Consider the following 27,717-nt stretch of genomic DNA (forward strand, 5'->3'; position numbering starts at 1 on the left):
GTAATTGGAACTTTGTGAATTAAAAGAGGAAGACTTTCTCATCCTTTCTTCTTTGATTTTGTTTCATTTCTCTGCTTTGCCGTTTCTTCCTGGCTCTAATTTTGTCTTGCCTGAATAACTTACAGTACATGCAGCTTGCCTTCCCCCCCCCCCCCCCTTTCTTCTGAGGAATGTAATGAAACCAAGCAGCAGCAGCTTTCTGACCTGTTTGCATTAAAAGGTGTAGTCTGAACTTAATTTTGTTTCATCTTTGGGTGAGAGGAGGAAGGAGGATCTTCCTTTAACTTCCTGATTTGGCCATCACTGCTGGCTGCATACACAATCACTTTTTCCCCTTGGATACAGAACTTCCAAGGCCTAGAGGCATGTAATACAGGTGGGAACCACAACAATTAGATATGAGGTCCCCAAACACCTCCATGTTGATAACACTTCCTACCAGCAACAGAGATACACTTTCCAAATGAACACAGAGCAAGACACTATTTCTTGCTCTCAAAGAAAAAGGATCTTGCGTTAAGACATGATAGCCACCTTGGAAAGTGTTTTACATGTTAGTGCTCACCAGAAAGCCTGGTGAGATTTGAAAGTGAGCACCTAGACAAAGGCTCTTGCCTATCTTGTCTGAAATGATCTCATAGCTATGGGCTTGATTTACCCAGAAAATTGGTGATGTAGCTCATGTTTATCAAGAGAGAATGAAGAGGGGTTTTACAGGGAGAGGGCTAAAAACCTGTTTCAAACATGTGAACATAAATTGATATTTAGCAGTAACAAATCAAGATTTTAAGCTACATAGAAACACTGAGGTCTGAAGTAAAGAGATACAAGTCACAGCATAGAAACAATACTTAAACTTGTAGATAAGACTGCTCAACAGCTAGGCGCAGCTGTAAGAAGAAACAGGATAAAAGCCTCATGAGAATCTCAGAGGGCTGAAGTGAAAAAAGAAGTTTAAAAACCAAGGGGAAATAAGCATTCAAGACAAGTGTAAGTTCTGACAAGTCGAGAAGGATGGAGCACTGCTTTAGCAACTTCACTAGGAACAGGATATTAAAAACCTTTTGGCTAGAGGAACAAGAAATGTTTTAACAAGACAGATGCTGGCTTAAGGTGAATAATTCTAAACTGTTCTGCAGCTACCCAACAACAGAAGTACCTAAATCTCAAATGTATCAACCCAAAAAAAGAGTATATTCATGAAAACTGACCTCTAACTTACAACACTGAAGTATAGTGTGAAATGGAAAACTTAGGGTTTTTTTCTGGTTTCATTTCCATATCCACTTAAAGAAAACATTAATAAGTCTGATCTAGAAACAGGGGCATGAAATTAGATTCAAAAGGGACAGAGCAGCACTGAACACTTCTTGGGTATTAGAGCAGGAACTGGAGGTACACCACAGACATATCAAGGAGAATGTCACTTGAAGAACCAGTAGTTTTCCCTGCGTTATGAAAAAGGATTTGCTTACGTGGGGGTTGTTTTGTACAGGACAGTCTCAAAGGGGGTCATCAACGAGCACTTTTTGCTACATTACTAGAAAGAACACAAGGGATATGGGGGGTATGCTACCTAAATACAAAGTTGCATATTCCAGTTTGCTTATTTTTTTCTTGGTTCAGCCATTAAAAAGACATTTTTCCAGATTTGCATCTAAAGAGCATCTAACAGACATGAATACACAGATTTCATCTTCAGTTTCAATTGCTGTTTCAACAGCTACAAAACTGTCTTTACTTTTAAGAAGCTACATGCATGTGAATATGACTGCCTTAGAGACAAATAAAATAAATATTAAATCACATCTCTGGAAATTACTTCCAAACTAGCATCAGACTTTCATTGAGCTGTGAAGCCCAGAGAAACCTGCACACTGTATTTTTACCATTATGTTCTATAGATCAAGTGTGCAACAGTCAAGGGTTAGTTTATTATTTACACTAAGTTGCTCTCACGTGGTTGTTACTTTTTTTTCCCTACATTTTCAAGTGTTTTCTGTTGGCTCAGAGATGTTTTCTTCCTGGTAGCAGTGCCTTTTTAAGGCACGGCATCAAGTAATAGAAGCAGACAGGAAATAAGCGTTGTTGCTCTCCAGAGGATGATTAAGCAAGTCTGCACAAGTTCCCCGAAGTTCCCACAAACAGGCTCTTATGTAACAACATATGTTTTCAAAGATATTTTCTCTGAGCAGTGAAGAGTATTCATGGGAAAAACATAAACTAACTTTATAATAAACACTGTGTAACATGAAATAAATATTAAAGAACGCTATAAATGACGTAAATTATTAGATACTTAAAATACTATGGCAACTGATTCTCATTTACATTCCTCAAAATTAATCTTGGTCAATAAAGCACCCAGGTCCTGCAGTCTCTTGCTTATGCAAATAAAGCATATTTCATGTTCCTTAGAACATCATCTGTAATGCTCTGGGACAAGTCCAGATGGTGGTTTTATTGCAAGTAGTCCAGATGACTTCAGTAGATTGCTTCTGTGAAGAAAGCAGGATCCATCCTTTCCCTCTCATTTATGCCCAGAGCAGAATTTCTTTTTAACTTGAGAAAACTTTTTCTAAAAAGTCCCCTAACATTTCCCTTGCACTAGAGCTCCCCAGTATGTACCATCATTAGATTATTCAGTAGAGCTATGGATAGGTTGAAGCCATTCAGTATTGCATAGCTTTTATTCTTTGGAAACTAGATACACATTATAAAACACCAAGATTTTCTGTCATCTTTAATTTTAAACAAAATTCTGTATCATTTTATTGCAAGAATTTTAAGCCTGTCGAAGTGGTTAGATTCACATGAGGAAAATATTTGACTAGCATTAGACATGAGGACAGACAACAATATACTTTGACTTTTTTTCACCAATAAATAAAAATTTTTGGACATGCACATCAAAAAAGTTAATATGCTGTGTAGTTTAAGTTACTTTCATTTCACTGCCCATTTACAAAGATTTGATTGCAAAGGTAGAAAAGACAGGTAAATCTGATACAAGGAAATGATCACCTGCTTTGCAACTTATTTACTTATAACAACTTATAATGAACTCTGAATATTGCTTAATAATCTGGCTTGCCCTGACTGTTCTGTGGAAACTTACCAAGGGCTACTGTGTTCATCAAAACAAAGTAGTTTTCTGTGGAAACTTACCAAGAACTACTATGTTCGGCAAAAACAAGAGACATGTCCTTGGAAAGCAAATGGGTTCTAACAAGTTTAGTCTTTGTAGACTATGTATGGACAGTAGAAACTAATAAACTAGTGTTTTTAGGTAAGATAGAGCTGGTAGACCGGATGGAACCACTCTTGGTGTTCAAGAAATTGGCTAAGAGAATCTGCACATGCTCCGAGGAAAAGTACAAGGTGAAGAAGACTGTGAGCCTTCCTCCAAAACACCCCTGAAGACGACCACCATGAGGCAATGCGCAGGTGCAAAGAGAACATAAACTGCTGACACCAGCCTCTAGAACTAACCCAGCCTTACTTATGCATATGTATATTTGTATTATGTAATCCAATGAATATGTATATCTACACTCTATAAATTTCTGGTAAAACATGATGTTGGTGTGCAAGCTTTGTGGAGAAATCCCCTTGCACCCCGGCGCCAGGGTAAACATACCTGCTTTAGAACTCTCTCTGAGTTGTAGAGTTTGCTTCCATGCATCAAATCAAAAATGCCGAAGTTAACTATGCTCTCACAAACCAGAACCCCAACCTGTGGTCCAGCAGAACATCTTGTTTGCACTGAGAGTCTGCTAGCAGTAAGTCTGATTTCTGTGACCATACTATGCATTTTATGTTGACATTACATGGACAAAAGATTACCATTCTGTTATTAAAAACATTGCCCAGATGTATAAAATCACACAGCTTATCCTGTTATTCCTAAAATCTACAACTTCATATTTCACAAGAAGAACATCTATTCACAGAAGGACTGGATGCCTTTAACTTTTTCAACTAGTCTGACATTGCTGCCATATACTGATTTTTAAAGCTTTTTTTTTTTAAACTGTTGTTCCCAAGACATGGAAGAGGCATATAACACAGGTTCTCCCAAAGCAGTTGTTTTCAGCCTTGCAAAAGCTATATGGTCCCCACTGAGGTCACTTTATCTCCTGCCTTTCTCACAACAGCACCGAAGTGAGAAATCATAGTACAGTTAAAATCTAATAACAATTTGACATCTTCTCATGCCCATAAGCTATGTCTTTTCAATATTCAAATATCTTGAAATAAATACACTTTAATGATTTACTATTCCTGCTTAGCTGGTGCTTTGTTGCATTGGTGCATGCCTATGCCTGCATGGTTAAGAGTGGGAATTCACTTTGTGAGGTTGCTTAGCCATAGAAGCTGAACTAGAAGTGACCTAGCAGGCCATTTGCCTGGTCAGACAGGATCATTCTTTCTATTCTAATTCTATTTTATAATTTTCTGTCTTCTAATGAGCTGTTAAAGACTGAGGTGATAAGACTTTCACCACTTTTCACACCTTGTAGATCTCCCTGCTTGAAACCCATACCAATAGTCATTCTTTTGAGCATGGTGTTTCATTTTCAGGTCCTCTTCTATACATGTGTGTTATTTTTACTCCACAACCAATTACAATTCAGTACCAAACAATGCCCAAAACAGGCATTACTATCACAACAACAGATGTTAAAAGGCATTATAATGTATCTATTTCACTCTAGTTTAAAAATTTGAGCAAATTAAAAAAATAGTAAACCTTTCACTCACAAACAGCTAGAGCTGAAGCCAACTATCACACAGAATCACAGAATCATCTAGGTTGGAAAAGACCTTGAAGATCATCCAGTCCAACCATTAACCTAACACTGACCATTCTCAACTACACCATATCCCTCAGTGCTATGTCAACCCGACTCTTAATCACCTCCAGGGATGGGGACTCCACCACCTCCCTGGGCAGCCCATTCCAACGTTCTGTAAAGAAATGCTTCCTAATATCTAGTCTAAACCTTCCCTGGCACAACTTGAGGCCACTACCTCTTGTCCTATTGCTTGTTACTTCATTAAAGAGACTCATCCCCAGCTCTCTGCAACCTCCTTTCAGGTAGCTGTAGAGGGCGATGAGGTCTCCCCTCAGCCTCCTCTTCTCTAGACTAAACAACCCCAGTTCCCTCACCTGCTCCTCTTAAGACATGTCCTCCAGACCCTTCACCAGCTTCGTTGCCCTTCTTTGGACACGCTCGAGTGATTCAATGTCCTTTTTGTAGTGAGGGGCCCAAAACTGAACACAGTAATCAAGGGGCGGCCTCACCAGTGCTGAGTACAGGGGTAAGATCACTTCCCTGTCCCTGCTGGCCACGCTATTTCTGATACAAGCCAGGATGCCATTGGCCTTCTTGGCCACCTGGGCACACTGCTGGCTCATGTTCAGCCGGCTGTCAATCAACACCCCCAGCTCCCTCTCTGACTGGCAGCTCTCCAGCCACTCCTCCCCAAGCCTGTAGCGCTGCTGGGGGTTGTTGTGGCCCAAGTGCAGCACCCAGCATTTGGCCTTATTGAAACTCCTACAGTTGGCCTTGGCCCATCGCTCCAGCCTGTCCAGGTCTCTCTGCAGAGCCTCCCTACCCTCAAGCTGATCAACACTCCCACCCAACTTGGTGTCATCTGTAAATTTACTAAAGGTACATTCAATCCCCTCGTCTAGATCATCAATAAAGATGTTAAACAAGAGTAGCCCCAAAACCGAGCCCTGGGGGACACCACTCGCGACTGGCCGCCAACTGGATTTAACTCCATTCACCACAACTCTTTGGGCCCGGCCATCCAGCCAGTTTTTTACCCAGCAAAGCGTGTGCCCATCCAAGCCGTGACCAGCCAGTTTCGCCAGGAGAATGCTGTGGGAAACGGTGTCAAAGGCCTTACTGAAGTCAAGGTAAACAACATCCACAGCCTTTCCCTCATCCAATAAGCGGGTCGCCCTGTCGTAGAAGGAGATCAGGTTTGTCAAGCAGGACCTGCCTTTCATAAACCCATGCTGACTGGGCCTGATCATCTGGTTGTCCCACAGGTGTTGTGTGATTGTTATACCATACTGTTTTGAGTACAATTTTGATCTCATTTCTTACTTTTAAGTGACTTCAAGGAAGTTACATAGGGAAACTCAAGTGAGAAATGGAGTGAACAAGCTGCAATTATGTTACCTGAGCTTCTCCTAATAAATCTATAGAGACAAGAACTGCATCTCCAAAACTTGTATAAAAAGTAATTACATTGTAATAACTTTTAAAAAAAATGAAAAAAAGAAAAGCACTCTTAGAACAGCTCTAGTGAGAAAAACTGAGAAGACAACTGCTACGGAGCTAAAAACTGAGCTTCAAAGATATATAAATGCTGGAAGGTAAACAAATGCCAACCTATGGGACTATAAGTCTAATGGTCTGGTAAGAGAGACTGTTTGCTTCATTCAGTTCTGCACAAGTTTGTTGTGCTCCCTTAATACACATCTTTCCCAAATAGGGTAATCACAAAGGGATCATAAAATAGATAATTTACATTATTTTCCCATCATCTTTTAGGTCTAGTTTAGTACAGCCCTTAATACATTATTCAGAATAAAAATTAAGGAAAAAAAAAAAGTAAAATTTTTCTGTCCCTCTTAAGCCTAATGAGGTGATCCAGAGCTGAAAAATCCATGCCTTCCAGGTTGCATGAGCCTCTGAAGACAACAGATGGAAGCACTGTAGTTAACAGAAGCATCAGGAAAATCCAAAAAGCTGCCAAAGCATTCCTGCTCTTTGGTTAGGAACTGAGAGCTGCCAAAAACAGGGGTCAGGAATAGAGAACTGACAACTTGTGTAACTGCTTTGCAGGCTATGAGAGTCATGATTCTCAGAGCAGTTGAGCTCCCTAGTTGGGCCTACATAACTTGAAAAAGCTTTTCTTTTTTTTTTTTTTGAAGCTATAGGTGGGGAGGCAGGCCCTAGGCCAGCTTCTGGACTAAAAACCACTTATTTCCAGTTTTAAAAAACAAAACCTGTTGCTCAATGGGAGCAAGGAAGATGGGCTCAGGCCAAAGTCTGTTTACAATTCCACCCCAGCTGACAGATGTTGTTTGACCAAGGGAAATTCCTTATTCATTAAAGGGCTATCTAATGAACACAGAAGTGAATGGGAGTCTTCCTACCAAGTTCACTTAACTGCCGCATCAAACCAAGCTGTCGGATGATTCAGTGACTTATTCCTAAAATTTCAGTTCCTATATTAGCACAAATGGACTTCCCCAGCTTGGTGCATCCATAGGAAGAGTCAGGTTTGGGGCCTGCGTAAATGTACAGTTTTTGCTTCTAAGCCTGTAAACTGGCTACTAACGGATCTTTGCATGCATGCAGATGTTCATTTAAGGGGTAACTGAACCAGTTCAGGTAGTGAATCCTGGCTAAAAAAATGCTTAATCAAATAATATTGGTTAAAAACCATGTAGTTAACTAGGAATTTTAGGTGCTTTTGGCACTAAACATCAGCCAAAGGAAGATATTGAAATTCATGTTTTCAGTTTATGTTGACTGATCTATGAAGCAGTAGAGGGATTCTAGGCCAATGTATCTTCTTTTGTCTCGTATCTCTTTCTCATTGAAATCCTGCCATACAAGCAGGGGACTTTAAGATCCAAAATGGGCCACTAAACTTGGTCCAATTAAGAAAATAGTTCCCAAAGTCACTGGAATACAAAATTACAGACCACTGGCAGAAAAAAATAGTCTTGAAAGAAGGCTAAGCTACCTTGACTACTTAAGGCTCTAATACGATGAAGAACTGAAGCAGATTAACACTCTTGAAGCCATAACTCTGAAATGGAAGTTATCATTATCAGCCTGCAGAAACACTCAAAGAAGTGTTGAAGAACAGCTAAGTCTTCATGTCTGCTCTTCTGTGTGGTGTGTACAGCCTACCAGGCATGACTTAGCATATTTTCTTCTGGAATTGTCACCTTGACTAATTTAGTGGGCACAGATCCAATTCACAGTTCTGGTTTATGCTTTTGTCAAAGTTTAATTTTGAAAATGCCCATCAGAAGGAAAGATGCAATACAGTTTACCTTATGTTGCTTCACCAGTAAGCTGACTCTGCAGTAAGCAGCTTGTTTCAGGACACACAACTGAAAAACACGAAAAAGTGACACTGGAGTTGATACTGTACTTAACTCATTTTGAGGCTACTGTTTTGTTTGAGCTTTTCTCACTATTATGAGAGGAATGGGCATTTAGCTTGGTCTCAATATCCCCTCACTCTCCACACATGTACAACACTTTCAAGGTCTGAAACTGCTGCTTTGAGGCTAAACCCATAAAGAACATGCTAAGAAATGCTTTATGCTATTACACCTACATTAAATTCTCTGCCTCATTTGCGCAACCCACACTGGGCTAGGTAGAATTCCTGAATGCTTGATTCACAGACACGGTAAATGCCATTGAAGTTCCTCAAAAGAGCCAAAGACCAGAGGACTCAACTGAAGAGTAGCTCTGGGTGGGTCATGCCAAGGAAAGGGAGAGTCCCCCTTTAGTATCAGGCACCCAAATTCTCATTATGCATAAGGCATCTCTTTCTACCTGGTACTTTCAACCTGCAGCCTCATCCTGGAGTTAGATACATTAATATTTGTCCCTCTTTTGAAAGAACAGTGACAGTGATCGTACCCACAAGCCAATAGGTAAACAAGTCAACAGGTAACTGAATTGTAACATCAAGGCAAGGGTAACTGATTCATTGACTGTCTCTACCAAAAGGGATTTAAACCCGCCTTTATCACCTCCAGGAGACTACCGTAAAAGCTAAGCTACAATAGGAGAACTGTAGGAGGTAAATTTACTCATTCCCTTCTGTTCAAACCAGCCCATTTTGCATAATTAGAGATCCACTCATTCAAAGGCTATATACTATGGTCTAGTGGAAGAGGCATTCATGTGGGAGGCAGGAAATCCAGATTATGATCAGCTCTAAGGAAACATCTAATGCTTACATTGAAACCCCCTTCCTTGCTCCAGTCATGCTTAATCTACAAGCACACCACATTTCTTGGCCCTTAAATATTTCATGCAAAGGTGTTCAACACAGAAGGCTGAGAGCATGAGCTGTTCCCCATAACAACTTAAAGTGGGCCCCAACACAGTGAATAATGCAAGCTTGAGTTTTGACAGGCAGAGAAGGAGCTGAACCCAAGCCTCTTGCCTCACAGTCGAGTGATCTAACACTGGAGAGCAAGAGAAAGCAGATGCAGGACAAAACTGTGGGGAACTATCTTTCTTCCCACAATGGTTTATACAAAGCCTGATCTTATGAAGCTGCTCTAAACACGTCTGCTGAATGGAGCCCTGCAGAGAAGATGAATGCCTACATACGCAGTTAATCCTAATACAGTTTGGACATGAGTAAATCCACAAACTGAACATTTATGTCTAGTAAATCCAACTGTTGGAAACTGAGCTCTCATTCAAATGAAAACTCAAAGAACTTTTCAGAATCCAAAACCCAGGCACCTAGCCTACAAAAATGACTTTAACTTAAATCCTAAAGGTCTGTAGCCCTTAGACTCCATTTGTTTCGAGCATATTTACATCTAGTATTTCAGCCAAACAGTTCTGTTTTGTTTTTAAATGTATGTACATCTGTCACATCCAGGCAGGTAAGTGTTAAAAGCAATGGGAAAACAATAGGAGGTTAAAGTTTGCAATGCAATAAGAATGTTTAGCATGCCCTGACACTCCAATTCCCTCCCCCCCACCTTCAGGCATTTAATTGTTTGCTTTTCCTCCTACATACAATAATGAAGTGAACTACAATCAAAGTGTGATGACAAGTGGTCCCAGGGTTTGCATTCTTCAGAATATATTGGCATTAGTAAACCAAAAAAGAAAGATAGATGTAATCAACCACCCTCATACAAGAGAAGGATCTAGAAGAATATGTTGGCAAAATCTTCAAACCACATTAAGCACTAATTTGAAAGTATGTTTGAAAGGAAGAAAGCAATGCATCTAATACCAGTTTATTTGTGTAACAACAACTAGAAACTGAACTTGCTAGACATATTTTGAAAGATGGAAACAATTAAAATACATTAGTGATCTAAACAGGCACCATAGTTTAAAAGAAAAGAACTTTAAACAATCGAGGTTACACATATCCACATTTTGTTGACTAATCCTCACCTTCCCTTGATCTGTTAATATTCAGTAATATTACATGGAAACACTGCATCTGTACTTACAGAAATTCACAAGAGTTAAGTCTGTATGAATACATTTGCCTATGGAAAGAGTGATATATTTTCATGAGAATAAATACATCATCTGCAGGATGGCAATTGTTCTGCCTCCAACATTAAAAACTTTGACCCTTCTCTCCAAAAAACAACATACTGCTCCAAACACAGAGTGGCCAGGCCACACCATATCATCAATGCAGCCACTAAATAGTCAGCTCATTTCACTAGTAAATCAAAATGGACACAGTATACTGAGAGGACATGTTACTCATGTCTTCCTCTTCATTACTTAGATCTTGATCAAAAGGGTTAAGGACTCAGTATGGGAGCAGGCTTAGCAAGGAGATGAATAGTGAAATATTATTTAAAACAAAATAGTTTTAATAGTTAATAGTTTTAAATATTTAATACTTAAGTTCAAGTAAGTCTTAAATTAGGGATTAACATAAAACTGCACTGTTTGCAGTCATCATGTTTGAAATGCAGTACTTCAGATTTCTGGACACTGACAACCCCTCCTTCAAAACAAGATGAAGTAATTCCAAAGCCCAAGCATGAATTGTTAAAAATAGGTATCTTTAGATACTCACTTTTGACCTGCTGAAGTATCACCAGGCCATCGGACACACACAAGCTTCAGAAAACACTGGCACGTCTTCATAACCTGATACTTCCTCTCCTTTTTTTTTTTTTTGGATGTTTTGGTGAGCAGCAAAATTGTTAGCATTTATAAGCATCGTCATTAGCATAACATTAGCACACAGTGAAACGAACATTTCATGCCCACAAGCTAGTGCGTCTAATCTTCTGAAAACAGACATCACTACACTGGTTATGGTTGCTTTTAGTCTTGAGGATTTTATGTGCAGCAGAAACTTGGCTATAATGAAGGATGATACAGAGTTGGAGATTTCCTGATTGTTTTTTGATCTCTGTTTTACATGAGGCATGGTTTCAATCATTACCTTTGGTAGGAAATTACTTTTAATTACATAAGCTATGCAAAAGTTTCAAAAGAAGACATGATAATTAATATTTTTTTTAATAAAAAGGGTGTAATCAGTGCATATCAATCTCTACTTTAGAGACCCAAGTTAAAAAAAAAATCAATATATCAGAATTTTCAAATAAGGTACAATATTTGCAGCTAATATACAATAATTTAAAATTCCAAACAAAAAATTAGAGGTAATGCTTTCCTAGTACTAGAGTACTTGAATATTAGGAACAAAATGGTGGTAACTATCCCATGAAACAGCTTCCTCATCCATTAAAAAGGTTAAATGACAAAACACTGCAGACCAGTAATAATAATCTACTTTATAACTCTAAAATCACCATTGACACAGTGAGTGGACAGATTTCAAACATGCACAAGTAGTGCCATCACACTATATTCTATAATATAGATACACCTTGCTCCACATGGCCTGGAGCCAGTTTTCAGGAAATTCCTGTTTCAGGGGAGTAGAAAATAAAGTGGTGAAGTAGAACTTCAACAGGCAACAGAGAATCAGGACTAGAAAATAAATTGATATTTAAAAAGTGACATCATTCATAAGGAACAAACTTCAGAGAGATTTGCAGTTGTAAATACAATCACAGCCATTAGAGAAACAAGTAGACAGTATACACAGAACACAAATACATCATACTTGGCCCCTCTTCCAACCCTATTTCACATATTTTTGTGACAGCTATTCAAACACCTTAAGTATCAAAGACTTCACTCGTAGGATAAATAGGTAAGTTATGGCAGTAATACAAGCTCTACCACATATTTATTAAGGGTTATGCTCTGAAAACTAGCACTGTTGATGTGAGTTTAGTTCTTCATTCCTCTTGAAAAATGCATACACCACTAATATAGAGCAAATTATTCTTTCATACTATATATGCCTTTGTATTTCCCCAAATATTTGTATCTACTCATGATTTAATAGGTGCTCAAAGTTACATAGTTGTCACTAATTCTACTAACAGCTGAGTGAGTCACTAGGACATAGTTTATTAACAGATGCACATTCTTGTTCAGAATTAGAATAAAAGTGTACAGTGAAACCATCTAATTGTAAAATTATTATTGGAGAGAAGAGGAAAACTAGAGGGTTAAAAAGTAAAAGCATCTCAGAATAACAAAGATATCTATCCTCTGTGAAGCTGTGTTAGTAAAAGATTCAAGAAATATTTGCTTATATAGTTAACATCGTAATATGAAAACAAGAAAGCCAAAACAAGTAGTCAGTGGAGCTTAGATCAAAGTTCAGTGTGCAAGTAGATGCTGTGCAAGGTGATGGTAACCAAGCGGTCACTGCATCCACAGGTGCAGGACCACCAAGGTCAGGATCTGGCTGCTTCCCAAACACAAGGCCAAAGTTCCAGGTGTTTGGGGGCACTGGTCCGGCTCCACAAGAACACATTTACACTATAGGTCTTCCAAACACAGAATTGAGGTTTTATTGAAGCCGGAGAATTTGTGCCCAGACACCTATAACATCAGTGACAATATTTGAAAGGAATATTATAGTTTCTATCAGTGTTTATAAAATTTCCGTAATTACTATGAAAGCTTGTAACTTCCAGACTATGAATGGTTCAAAAGCCAATTTTCTTCCACTTTAATCGAGAATGAACACAGACAATATTCTATGTGAAAACGTTATCCTTAATTTAAATATTTTTTCAAATATATAATAGAACTTTTCAACTAATACCAAACTTTCCTGCAACACCTAGAGACTGATCTTCAACTACTTCCAGTAGCTTCATAATTTCAGTATTTTTGTCATAAGACATACTTATCTTCCTATAGAAAAGGTTGCATATAGCAAACCCCCAGCAATGATTAGGCTTCTGTTTGCACACGTGAGCTCAGCAACAACACAGCAGCCGGAGTGTCTTAGTAAGCAATTTGCTTTTGTCTCCAAGACAGCGGAGAAGCACAACACTGCCATCTCCACCTTAAATGCTGAAGTACAAGTATGACACACAAAGATTACAAAGTACAGCAAATAAGAACATATGTAAAGGCTTCTAAAACTTTTATGAGCAAATTAAGAGAAACACTGTCAGGCAGAAAAATTAAGTTTAACCAACCAGTGTAGTGTACCAGAAAAACATCAAAACCAACAGCTTGAAGCCTTGAGGGGACAAAGCAAGTGAGCTGAAAATGCAAATTCCCTTCACATTTCCAGCCTCAGCCCCTGCCCTCAAGTGACCAGCATCAGAAAGGCAGAAGACATACTTGAAAGTGTTTCTATGCCTTGGTTTATCTGTCAGTATTAATACAAACTGTGATGATTTTTCCAGTGATAGGCTTATGAGCTAGGAAGCAGATGGCCAGTGACTCAACTGCTGTAGCTGCAATTTGCTATTTTTTCCACACATACAGTCAAGTAGGCTATACACTGAGCAAAGTGCAATACAAAGCCCGAGACACATTCCCCAGGCCCTAAACTCAATTTAGTATTAATACATGTTCATCAGCATACCTGTAGTATGAAGAGTTTAATAAACTCTTTCTTAAAAACCAGAGTGGAACCTTCCTTCCCTCTTAATCCTCACACAAAGCTCAGCAAAGTCCTTTTTCCTGGTGTGGATTATTTGAATACGTATCTTCCTTCAATGGTATTTGTTAAAGCTTCAGGTTACCTGACAAGCAGGTCCTACAAGGGAAAATATGGTAGGTGACAAACAGCTTCATTAGCTACCACAATAGAGCAAGCAAATTAAATTGCTGATGTCTGTTAAGCTTTGGGTAAAGTTCAGAAGTGGAAGTGTTCTTGGCACTCACTGCAGCCTGATAAAACAGGTAAGCAATCCAACAAGCCAGCTGCTACCAGAAACATTACCTACTCTTCCTCCACTGACTGGGAATTCCTGCCAGCTCCCACAGTTCAGGCAAATAAACTGACAGAAAACTAACCTTACCAAAAGCAATTAGGTTTCTGTCACTTAAACTCCTTGGATCAGTTCCCTAAAAGGTGAGCATCATTTCAAAGAGTTTGTTAACACAATAAGAACAGGCATAGATAAATAACACTGCCTCTCCTTCATAGGTCAATGAGGAACATTGCAACAGAAGAAGAATATATTGTTAACTTAAAAGCACCTAGAATTTGTGCAGGTTTTAACCCAGATAGTGACACAAAAGCCATTGAGATGAAAGCAACAAGTAAAATGAGAAAAGCATTCTTGTAGGTAGCCTTTTGCTAGAGAAAAAGGGCTTGCACAAGCAACTTTATCCCTACCAATAGCACAAGCTAATTATAAAAGCAAATAACAAATGGAAAAAAATATAAAACATCAGACTGACAAACACCCTTTCTAGTGTTTTAGTTTTGTAAACCATTGGTATACAGTAAGACAGCACATGGGACTAACACAACCAAGAAACAGTTTGGACAGGAAACTTCCAGGAAACAAGGAAATTCAATATACAGAAAGTTCATGCTTAGTAAATAGGAACTTTCTTCAACAGACAGCCTATAAAGATTGAGAGTTTATTGCTTTAGGCATCAGAATGAACAGAAGGAACCATACACAATAGGTGTGAAAAAAGCCCAGGGCTTTAATTTATTTACCTAGTTTGTAGGGGGGGGGAAAAAAAAAAAAAAAAAAAAGGAATATTTAAACTACATACAAGAGAAGAGACTTTGGAGATCACTCATGGCAAATATTTTCCCCATCAGCAAGCAGGTTTGATACCAACAGAGTTCTGGCAAGAACACACAGGAAAACAAAGCACACAATTGTATAGTCAGTGCATCCTGCCATTTAGGTCCTGCTTGGCACAGAACATGTTTTAGAAAAATATCTCAATCACCTGATGTTCTACATATCAAGCATGGCCATCAAAGTTTTAGAAAAAGCTACAGTTACTGAGCAGAAGCAAAGCATAACAAGCAGAACTTCCATTGAATGGAAATGGACCTGGAAGAGATGTTAGCACCATCAGTCCACTGCCAAACTACATCCAACAAATAAGGGAGAAACACAAATATGTGCTGGGCACTGAACAATGAAAGGAAACTTATGCTCAATCCATGCCCAGAAGACAACCTCCAAATGAAAGCCAGCTGAAGATGGCCAGTAGATACAGGATGCAAATCTCAATAGAAAATATAAGAAATTGAACAAGTCCCAACTATGACTAAAAGAATAACCGAGATTACCATAGAAGCTTCTAAGGCAAAAAACCGACAGTCCTCTTATATCACAGTTTCAAAGCCTAAACTAGGAAGTCAAGACAAAACATCAATGTTGTTAGATAAATGTAAATAGGCTCTGACAGAAGACTGCTTAGGTTTTACCTCACTTAGTACAATAAACTCAGGAAAGGTTTTTTAACGTCTGTGGAGTCTGTAAAAACCCTGTTCCTCACTCAATAAGACTACCATTTGCAGACTGATTACAAATAAGAAACTATTTCCAGATATGCACCTCAGATCTTTTGGTAAAAGGCCAGCAAAACCAGGTCTAAAATACAACAGTGTCAATGTGACTTTATGCACATAACTTGAGGTAAGGGAAGTCAAATACTAAGAAGAATTTTGTTTAAGTTTAAGAATAAAAGTTCTTGAACAGAACAGGAAATAACATAAAGAACACTGCAGCCGTGAAAGGATTCATGGAAAAGGATGCCAGTGGTACATCAGAATAGCTCTCCTCCTTCCCTGCAGAGGTTTAAGTTTGTTTGATGGAAAACAGTTTTATACCAGACTCCAGGGTTATCAGTTTTCAGAAAGATTTACGGTGCTTTTCTATGCATCAGACAACTATTATCACTAAACACAATACATCTGATCCAGGAGTACCCGACAACAGATTGCACATTTAGAAGTACAAATTCAGAGCTGGCTAGATTTTTCAGCTATGAGCTCTACAGCCTGTTACAGGAAACTTTTTTCCACCACAGATATAAATCAAGAATTTAAACTATAACAGAAATATAATTAAAATTAGCTATCAAAAAGCCATTTCCTACAGGATTGGTTTTTTAAATGATAGTAAATTTTCCAACATTTTAGCCTAATGTCCAAATGCAGGTGAGGTATCCATTCAAGTCTTGTGCAGGATTTCACAGACATAACATAATTGTCTCAGATTTACAAGTAAATTTTTAAATAAATAGCATCTCTAATAGAGTTAGAATTAGTAACTCAGGTGGTGGTCATCTGGTCCATGTCTTCTCAAAGGCGGACCAACTTTGAAATTCATTCAGACTAGTCAAGGCTCTGTCAGGTCCATTAATTACTCTTTCTGTACTTTATAACATTGTGGAAAAGACTGAAGCTTTCAAATTACATATCAATTATAGATTGTTCATCCTTAACCGCTGTGATTAGTCCCTGTTCTGCAATACTTACCACAAAAGTAACTTTTTGTGATAAAGTTTAGATTTTGGAACGTAATATTTACCAAGGTTATTTAAAAATATTCAATTAGCAAAATAAAATTTCAAACTACCTTGGTATAAAGGGAATATTCGTCCAGTTTCAAACTCTTTTCCTATAAGCAGCATGTGACAATCAACATTTAGTTTTTGCTTAAAATTAAGGCAAAATAATTTCCCCTAGTATCATAGTTTTTTTCTTCAGTATGGTTTTAATCAATTGATGTATTTTAGTCAAGCAAAGCTTCTGAAGTCGCTGGGACAGGAATCCTTTACCAGTCTATCCTACCAGATAGGAACTTACTTTACTAGTCCCTATTCTATTCCTGCACACCTCAGTGAGTTGTAATTAAAAATAAGGCTTGTTTTTTCAAACACTTGATATATGTTCCTAGGCACCCAGGCTTAGACACTCAAAATAGAAAAAATAATTTTCAAGTTATTTGCCTACATACTTCGGGGACATCAACCCCGGCATTGCAATGCTTAGAAAATTGCTGCCTGACTTCAACTGGACACTTCAGAACACCCAAGCCTGCAGTCAGTGAAATAATTCAACAACAAGGTCTGTTCCTGTATACATACAGGGCGTAGTCACCTGGAGCTAGTAGTAAGTACGTTGACATGCTGCACACCACAGGACACCTGATGCAGATCTAGTACTGTTCAGAAGAGATTCAGGGAAAGAGTCATTTCCATTGATTTCCGTGGAATTGAGATACTGATTAGTCTCATGGGTCAGGCACTCCAATTCCCCTAGAACTGAGGAATGACAGTTCCTGTGAAAGTACACATGAAAAGTTAACATGTTAGGGCCCAGAAAGCAAAACAGTTATGCCTAAGGTTGTCCTCAGCTAAAAAGTTAAATCCATTATTTCACTTTTCAGAAGACTTCACTGGCCACCAGGGTCACTGCATATACAGTTGCTCTCTGACATGTTTGATCCGTACCACTATGTAAAGAATGACTGCACGATTCCAAGACCTAAAAAGAGAGCAAGAATTGAACCCAGTTTTGTATCCTGGTGAAAAAAATATTGGAAAAGAGGATTTTCTCGGTTCCCTGGGCTACAAGCTAAGCCAAGGAGGGTCCTAATTCTTTCACTGGTCTCATGAATCTCCTAGGTCTGTTCTGAATTGTCCAATAAGCCAGAGGCGCCCAGTTTTTGCTTATGCAGAATGCAGGCAGTCTAAATCTCGCCCATAGTCAAAACTATTTATACTACAAACTTGAATATCGAAAGGTTTACAAAACAATTAGCAAACATATAAAATATGTTCAAGTTTTACAAACAGTTCAACCATCATACAAAATGTAACACAGTGATTTATTCCTCTGTCTGAATTTAATTTCTTAACCATAGAGTCTGTAGTCAAAATAAAGACAAAGCAAGTTATCCCTAATTCTAGTTGCACTAGATAAGGTTCCAGCCCTGTTGATGTCCCACTGAAAAGGGGATTTACAGAACACTGACTCTCAAAGTTTTTAAATTCTTCACAGGATTTGCAGTTAAGGTTCTAGGTGCAATTATAAAGATTAATTAAAATGTAGGAAACAAAAATTAAGACTGAACAGAAAAAGATCAGTTTAAGACTGAGCTGGTAATAACTGTGATACCATCTCTACTTGACTGCAGCGGTTTCCCTGACAGATGCTACCCCCATTCAGCACACAGAGTGCATACAGCTCAGTCTGAGTAATAGAGTAGCATTTAGTTTTTAGGGCCCTCTCTACTTAAAAATAGTTGGAAGATGCACAGATGAGGAAACAAAGGACTAAAGGCACGGAGAAAAATTTTAAGAAATAAAAGTCGCAATTAGGGCTGTTAAAACCATCTCTTCCTCCTTCCTCCCAGGGTTACATCCCTGTTTCTCTATAAATTGCATAAAACATTCATAGATCCCAGTAAGCATGTCTACTTTACTTGCAGAGAACTAATCACTCCTGCAAATCTCAGCACACCAGCTGATGGCTTCAGTGAAAATAGTCAAGTAGCATAAGCAGTTTCATGCATAATCAAGAAAAAATAGTCAAATGTTATATATGTAAGTAATAGCATATTACATGAGAAGATAATGTGTATTTAAATAAAAAGCCATTATTCTTTCAATTCACTGAAGAACGTATGCATTGATATGGAGAAAAAGGAAAAGGCTATCATATAATGAAAAGTAAGATCATACTACACAAGGGTAAGAGTCGTTGTCCAAGTTACTTCAGCCTAATTCCAAGCATTCACTCTAGGGCTGCAAGACTAAGCAAATGAATAGGTCAATTAAAAGTGTTGTGTCAACTGATCACTATGCTTGCAACACTTTTAAAGAACATTTCTGAAAGTAGAAAATCTTTGCATGTAGACACTATCTAACCATAGCACTGTAAAACTGCTTTATCAGCAAAATTTTTAGAGGTTCCGTCTACACCTCCCCTTATCTTCATAGCAAGGATTTTGACAAGTGACATTTTTAGTGGATGTTTAAGGCTATCTGCTAGAATTTTGTGACAACTTTTTTGCTTCTCAGAAGTCTTCAGAAGATACTTGTTTGTTTTCAAAAACTATTTTTGTTTAGTTTGTGCAATCCTTCTATTTATTACTTAGCTGCCAGAAATACTTGAATTTCAGGTAAATACAATGTTACAGAAAAAGTTCCCAAATGTTAGAGTTCAATACAGATCATGTGATCAATAAAGATCATACATTTCACAGATTTTCCATATCTATAAACATCAACTGAATTCCTATGCATACAAAGATAGAAAAGGGGTCCCATTTATACCACTTTAACAAGGGGTCACATTTTCTTTTCATTCTTGTGTGAATTACCAGGTGTCATCCTATTTTTATGCAAAACAGTATTCATTTTAATTTTTAGAAGAATCTTTTCAATTCATTTTCCAGAGGTATAAACTAAATCCCAAATCTTGATTCAGGGAGAAAAGCTTAAACAAAATAATTTGTTTACAGTAAATGGCATTGCATAGGTACCACACATTCATTCACTAGGTTTTGATTAGATCCATGCTGTGCAAAACAGTTATTGCCCATGCCTAATATCTATCAACATTCATCTAATAGCAACAAGCCCTAGAAGAACAAGCCAGAATCAAAGCTCCTTTTTCAGGAAGAGGATGAGATCTCCTCCTTTCACTCCCCTTCTGAAGTAGAGATATGATTTTCATGCATGCCAGGGTTGACACAACATCCACTCTTACACGAAAAAGGTTCCAAATAAAGCAATTTAAATTTTTTCCAGGAAAGCACTACTCCAGTTCTAACCCAGCAGACTTCAATGAGATTACTGAAAAATGCTGCATCTGCTGCCTCAATTTAACAAGGTCTGTGCAGCACAAAACCCATTTGCAGCTCTGCTGGCTACATCAACTTTCCTAAGAACAAATGACAGAAAACAATAAAAAACGCTGTCCCACAGAAATGTTCACATGAAATCTGGATAAAGGATATTTTGCAGTCCAAGTGCCAAGCATCCCATTAATGTTTTCATGTAACCGTTGCATCAGTCTACAAAGAAAAGTATTCTGCCAGTAAAGTAGTAATTTGGAAAAAATATATTTAGTAGTGACAAGAATAGCTATGCGTCTATTAGTACAATGCTTCAGTTACAATTACAAAGGGCAGAATTCCAGCAACTCAGTGACTTGTTTATCTAACTAAACACATTAAAAGACAGTGTTCCCTATATAAACTTCAGTCTACTGAAGAGACTCATTCTATATCTGTCAATCAGTACATTTTCAACAGGTCAATTTTGATAGTTATGACTTGATGAAATATTGAAGACTTTTTCTAAAATGTTCAGTCACATATGAAACTATCATAGCCATCCACACTATGATACTAACTGCAGCTTGAGAAAACTGTTACTTGTTCAAAACCAGAAAGTAGTAAAAACACTAGCTACTGTTATGTCCTATTATACAGCCTTCAACTGATACTACATTTTAACTTCTACCATAGTCTTTAACAACTTTTGGTGGAAGGTATAAATGACATGGGAAATTTGCTTTTGAATTCAAGGAACTTTTAAAGGCTGCTTCCCATTTAGCTCTCCAACAAGAAAAAATATTTTCATCTGACGTTTTTTGCTTTTGAGGATCCCCTGAAATCAAATCTACTGAACTCTAATAATTTATTTTAAAAATAAAGCAATACCTTTTTCAACATAAATCTTTCAATACTTTCTGCACCCCTCCACGATCTAACATATAAGGAAAGATTTTAAGGAAAATTTAATCTAGTGTCCAAATATAACTTTACTTTAAACATGAGGTCATCTAAACATCTGTCTCAAATATATCCCTAGGGATTTAAACCAAAAGTCTGCTAAACATGTCCAATCATTTTGAAAATAAATAACAGAACAAATTTAGTCTTGATTATGATTATCATGCTTTTTAAAAGGAAACATTTATTCTAATAAGGAAAGTCTGAACTAATTTAAACTTTATGGACATTAACTTAGAAGAGTTTCATACTCTAAATAAAACATTTCTTTCCATTTAGTCTAGTCTCTAATAATATTCATTGTTTTATATTTGCAGAAAGCCTATATGCTTTATTCCTCCCTTTTAGAAATGTCTAATCAATAAAGCTATATTTCTTATCATATTAAGAAGTATAATTTTGCAGAAAGTAGAAGAGTTTGCTGACAAATAAGCAGAAGAGATTGATTTGTTTCCTTTTTGTCATCAAGGATAGCCATCGTCATACTTCCCACTAAGGAAGAATATGCCAGACAAAGCATATTGCATCTTCATACTTACTTTCGTCACTGCTTAGAAAAAATACAGTAGAGGCTGTTTTAAGCAAGGACTGTCTCATTACCCAGTCAGCATTACAGTTTTGCTATGCAAGATTTTTACTAACAGGTATAATGAATAAGTGGCAGCCATGTCTCCCCTGCTTAATCCAGCCCCAATCTCATTCAGAATCCTAATCCCATTTAGGAGAAGAGAATGAAATTCTCATCCATACAACACAATACTGTCTTATAAGTCCCATTGCTTTGGCTCTATAACTACAGACTTGGAAATGAGTGAAGAGCAGGACTATGAGGACTCTTAAACTCTCAGGTTCTTCCAGAAGTAATTTCTTCTCCGAATACTGCTGGTTCCTTTACGTAAACACTCTTTCTGATGAGGAACTGTTCCAAGGGTGAACTAGTACAGAAATCTATAGAAACAGCAGAGGCTGCCAAGGGTATGATCACAAAAGCACCTAAAAAGAGTGCTGGACAACGTTTAGAATGTGCAGCATGAACAAGGCAAACACTCTTGTTCACACTATTACGCAATTCTGACAAAACCAGGGTGTATATACCCTTACAAGATCATGCTGACACTTGTCCACATCTGTAATAAGGCAGTGTTTTGGAAAACAACCTATAAGCAGCCTGATGCTTTGTTTTCTACTTGTTGCCACAAGGTTGTTAAACACATGTGCAAGGCAGCACTGCAAACCTGCCTGTAAAGAAGATACCTATATAACCAACCTAAAAATCACTAGTGTATCATCATCAACCTCAGGTATTCACAACCTCATGGATCAGATCCCAAATTAATCTAAAAATCATGAGAACCAGCTTTAAAGTTCATTTGGATTTTAGGTTCTTAAAGCCTCTGCAATTCATCATTTCAAGCTTTAATGGCACAACACTGAGGATAAGATTTTTGTTTTTAAAATTCAAGTTTTAATCAAACTTTCAAGTTTTGAAACTGAATCACACAGCTAGACAATCTGGAAGAGACATCAGTTACCAGAAAACCCATAATGAAGAGTTAAATTTGGTTTCTGTGTCTATGATTATGGCAGTTAGAACCATCATTTGTGGTTTTTGTTTGCTTGGTTTTTTTTTTTACCATGCCCTTCATGTTTTACCAAGTTCAGCATGTTATCTGGAGTCAGCTGAAAAAACAAAGTTGAGCAATATTTACTGTACATTCAAAATACACACTAAGTTTGAAAAATCAAGCCTCTAACTAAATATCAAGAAATAAGCACTGGTAATAGAAAAATAAGTAAAACTTAACTCTGTTGCAAAAACTCAGAATTAGCTGTAGGAGGAAATGAATAGTGTGAAGAATTTTCTCAAACTGCAAGTACTACTAAGACTCTTCTTTTGCTTTTGGGAGTGTTGCTATTTGGGGACACCAGCCACATATCAGCACACTTCAGTACAATAAAAAAGCAAAAAGCCCAGGAAACCAGGATAACACCCTGAACTGGGAAATGATCCATTGACTAAAGGCTGAAAGATGACCCATAAACTATGTTTCCTGCCAAAAATTGGTAGACTGAAAAGGATCCAGAGGACAAACAAAAGCAGCTGTTAATCGTGTAGTTCAATGACTAAAAAGCAGATCTAAAGGCCAATTACTCCCATTTCCTTCCCCACTGTATGGGTGGGACTTCTCAACAACATTCAGACTTGCACAGATATAACCATATCTTCTCATCAGAAAATGACCACTATAGACAATTGAAGACTTAGATGTTTCAGATGTTGCTGAAATTATATGTAATTGTAATGAGCCTCCAGGACAAAACATGCTGCAGGAAAAGCAGCAGGTACTTATCCTGCAGCTATTCAACTTTCAACAGAGCCAAAGCAGTTGACCTGTACTACAGGCTTTCAGTACAGAAACTACTATTTTTATAATGACTGGTATTTAATACTTTCTTGCACAAATGATAATTAGGCATCAGAGAGTGAAAGCTTCTGATTATAAAAAAGAGCATTGATTTATTTTATTCATCAACAGGACCAGTGATGGTTTCCACAGGCAGCAAATACTAATTCATCTCCTCAAAGGGGGTAAAAAGTGAGTTACATATTTTCAACTCCAACTCCAGTTGAAGCAGAACAGATTTAAGGCCTTTATGATCAAGATGAAGATACTTGAAAATACTTAGAGGCACCCCTATAACAGAACTATTGTTAGTTCTCTCCATTCATTGCAATATTGATTTTCAGGACTTCCAGGTTCTAGGAGTCACAGCACATCTGAGGAGGTAGTTTTTTTTCCTACTTGTCTTTAGCTCTTTTAGTTAATACCAATCCTAATCATAATACTTAGGCCAGTCTGAGTAGTTTAGGTTAATATACCCTTTGTTCAGAGAGAATTTCAGAGTCAATCTTACAACAGATGAGTTCTTCCAGTCTCGGGGGTGTGATTTTGCATATGCCACCCTGCTAGCTTGAAATGGAGAAGTAATGAGCGTAAGAAAGAATGTTTACCAGTAGAAGAAGGACATCCAAGGTAATGTCACAGAAACTAAGGTACAGTTAAGGGAAAATTTGTAATATCATCACTTAACATGCAGAAATCCCATATTTCCTGACAGAAATAACCAGAATAGGTTTTCATTTTCCTTTCTAGAACACTGAACACATATCTTGCTATCAAAAGGCATGCTTTGTTTCTATACGTTAGAATTTTATTCTTATTACATTGTTAGCCTTTGTGTTATGACAATTTAACATGGATTTGAACATGAACATCGGTCAGTAAGCACAACTGATGAAACAATAAACATAGTAATGAGAAATTGTTCTCTAACCCCATATAATCTTTGCTCACAAAAGTTTTATCAGCTTCTCAGAACTGCCTCTGCAGGCAAAGCATTTTTTGCCTATAAAGATTACAACAGGCATGCTCCAGTATTAATTGACTATCTATTTGCTTTTGCATGTATAATACATACTATTCTATCATATTCTTTAACTCGAAAATCTGACAACAAAATATTTACAGTTGCAACAAAGTATTTAGAGTTTGTTTTGAAGAAGTGCATATCTTTAAGCTTTGTTGTAGGTTTTATTCCTGTCAACACTTGAAAGAAGTTAACATAGGCTTACAGAAGCATGTAAGACAGCAGTCTTCACTTTGTTTATAGATTGGCATTGAGAGTTTGAAGAGATTTCTGCAATATCACACAAAATCTGTGATAAAATTAAAATAATCAAGACAAATTCCTCACTATGGAAATCAGTAGCTAGTTGCACATGGTTTCCACTGGATTTTATCCCAAGTTTTCCAATTTATATGTGGTATCTTAGCCTTAGGATCGTCTTTTGACCTTTACCAGTGATATATCACCATTTACAATTTTTGCAGCTGATTCAAGGAAAGTCAAATTCAGTGCCATTGGTTTTGCAGTACACATATGAAATCAGCATTTATTGATCATTATTTGTTTTATAACTTTAAGCTTTACTTTCACATATTCTCATCTAAAAATGACATACGCTAATCTTCTCACCTGCAACAGCTTCAACATACATTTTTATCCGTCTTCCATCCATAGGAAATGCCACATCTTGTATAGTATTACACTGCCATCTAGTGGGCAGTAGAGCAAATGAGTATAAATGACCATTACTCCTTAGTTTGAGGTTTGTGGTTGGTCGTTTTGGCGGGGTTTTTTTGAGAAAAAAAAAACGTTACATAAAACCAACAGAAAATGTATAGCCTTTGTCAAAACCCTCAGGTTTACCATATATGCAAAATCTTAAGTGTCTTATTGCACACCCATAGAGGACTCTGTGCATAAGATGTTTTGTCCCCGTTGGCTAACATGCCAGACTAAAAGCTCAGTCAACTACTTTCTTTCCCCTGTGTTTCTCTTGGAATAAAGACAGAATGGGGCTGATGAGTTTGCTGCAGGATGCTCAAACCAACAGTGAATATCAGAGCAAGGCAACACTAGCTTCATTTGAAATTTAACCCCCAGGTTCAACAAACAGTTTGTTACGAGCAATTTCTGAGTCCACAGACCAAAAACATTCTTCTTCTCAAGGTCCCAGTTTCTACAGAAAGTACTAAGCATACAACAGCTGTCATGACATGTTAAAAGTTATGAAAAGTCTTAGTTTGTTAGTTTGTTTTTGTCACTGTTATATAAACATTCCTCATATGTTAATCCCAACATAAAAACTATTACATTTAAAAAACATATAGTTTAAAACACATTTAAGAGTTCCAAATGGGGGTTCATAACTTGTTAGTACACCACAATGACCTGATCAAACAACATCAGTTCACCCTAAACACTGCATACAGAGGTTTTCATTTGCTCCATTTAAACTAAAACTATATTGCAATGATATTTTTTTTTCTTAAAATTACTTAACTGCCAGAAAATTTATAGGAATTTTGCTAACTGCCAAATATTCAGCACAATGTATGAAAGCCCCCAAGGATTTCATTAGTTAGCACTAACATTAAACAAGGTTTTCTGAGACAACCCCACAACACTTAATTAAGGAATCTGTATATGAAGCAAACAGTCCAATCTGTCTTTCAGATTCAGAGGTGAATTTTTAGCCTTATCAGCTCGTAGGAAAGAGGAGGCTGAGAGACTGAAAAAATGTTACTTACAGAATTAAAGTTTGAAATGCTGTAGTAGGTGGGGAGATACTCTCAAAAATGTGTCTGTTCCTTATTCCCAGGGACCCACTGAAGTCAAACTGTCCTGCATACTGTATTCCCTCTCTGAACTGTATAATGATGAAAGCATTAGGGGTTTGCAAAGGTATTTCACTTTTTTTTTTTTTTGTAATGTTTCATAAAACACAGCATGGGGGGAGTTTGTCTGAGCAGAAACGTAAATCTTTAACTTCCTGACTGTTCCTATGTCCTCCAGATTCCTAGGAGCATCCTTGAAGAGGTTCAAGATATCCAATATCTCAGCTTACACACACTTAACCTTCTTTTGGTCTTCTCTTCACCCAAAGTTCTTCTCACCATATTGCCAACCAAGCAACTCCCCTCCAAAGCTCCAACATGAGGTACCACGCTATCAATTTCTCAGCCTAGAGGAGAAAATCAGCTCCACTGATAGAAGCAAGTGCATTCCCTTGGAGTACTTTAACTTGTAGGACGTTTCCTTGAAACTAGTACTATTTGACTGCTTCCCACCCTTAGCTTTTTAATATAAATAGTCTTTGTTAACATCCAAAATGTCAAATACAGGCAGTGAAAGACAATGGGCTGTGCTCTTAGATAATATTTCAGCCTTAAGAGACTTCAAAAAGGGGAAGGTTTAAGTACTTTAAAATATTATGGTTTCAAGTCACAGTAGTTACGAGGTTTAGCTAAGCACTTAACTAGTTCAAATTACCTCTGAGCATTAAGTGATTATTTTAGTAACATGTGAATGCCAACTGCATGGCTTAAAAGTAAGAAAAAGGCAGCTAAGAAAACATAGAACACTCATGCTAACTTTAATTCCCAGAAAAATGTCAGCAAAATAAATTAGTTAAATACTAGGTGGAAGGAGGGGGGGGGGAGAATTCGTCGATTTTCCTGCTGTTTAAAGTGCTTCCTGTACATCTAATCACACTCCCTCTCCCATTCATAGGAACCAAATAACCTAAGGTGTTTCACAGCGTATGCTGGGTAGCATACCTTGTAATGATGTTTGTCTGCCTAATACCTCTAGTGGTAGGAAGACCAAACACTGTTTTTAATATTGTATTTGCATCTGACAGACTTACTGTGATGATTGGCTTTCCTGCTTATAGATCTGGTTCAAAGGAGTTGCTGCTATCCAGGATAATCAATTTTGTCTAGTCCTAAAATAAAACACCTCTCAAAAGAAAAGGTTTGGACTTTCAAAGGAGCTTAAGAGACTTAAGACTCCCAAATCCTATTAGATTTCAATGCAGCTGGAAACCTCTTTCCAAAAAAATTGAAGCCAAGAGGTCCAGATGGGCAGAAACCCTGCTGTTCTGTGAAAATATGAAAAAGAGACCAGCTCCAGTTATTCTTAAAGTAACTATGTTTTTTAAAAAAACCTAATTTTATCCTGATTTTTGCATATCAAGTTAGCAATAAGAGAGAGCAAATAGTCCATGTTTATTTATTAAGTGGAATTAGGAAGAGAAACACACTGAATTACAGCAGGAAAGTACTTAAAGATTGGTTCAATATTACAGATTTGAAAAACCCGTCATTTCTGTATTTATCACCTACTACATATATTAAATAAATTCTTCAAAATTTTAACCTCAAAGTTAAAAATCTTTATATGTTACTTAT

At 37.4% G+C, this 27,717-nt stretch overlaps 1 protein-coding gene across 4 annotated transcripts in view; it reads right to left on the bottom strand.

Annotated features, from left to right (window-relative positions):
- The window catches only part of SLC25A21 (solute carrier family 25 member 21), a 257,590-nt gene that overhangs the window by 225,838 nt on the left and 4,035 nt on the right, over positions 1 to 27,717 (bottom strand). Inside the window, exon 2 of one of the 4 annotated variants that reach the window (XM_074824665.1) lies at positions 17,254 to 17,434. The exons of 1 other annotated variant lie outside the window; for it this stretch is intronic. In XM_074824665.1, coding sequence (XP_074680766.1) covers positions 17,254 to 17,281 — 28 coding nt within the window. In that variant the 5' untranslated portion in view covers positions 17,282 to 17,434. Of the gene's footprint in view, positions 1 to 8,092; positions 8,323 to 17,253; positions 17,435 to 27,717 lie in introns of those variants that run through there. 2 more of the 4 variants (XM_074824666.1, XM_074824667.1) reach the window with 2 other exon arrangements.

The sequence above is a fragment of the Strix aluco genome, chromosome 4, assembly GCF_031877795.1.
Source record: "Strix aluco isolate bStrAlu1 chromosome 4, bStrAlu1.hap1, whole genome shotgun sequence".
Classification (NCBI taxonomy): Eukaryota; Metazoa; Chordata; class Aves; order Strigiformes; family Strigidae; genus Strix; species Strix aluco.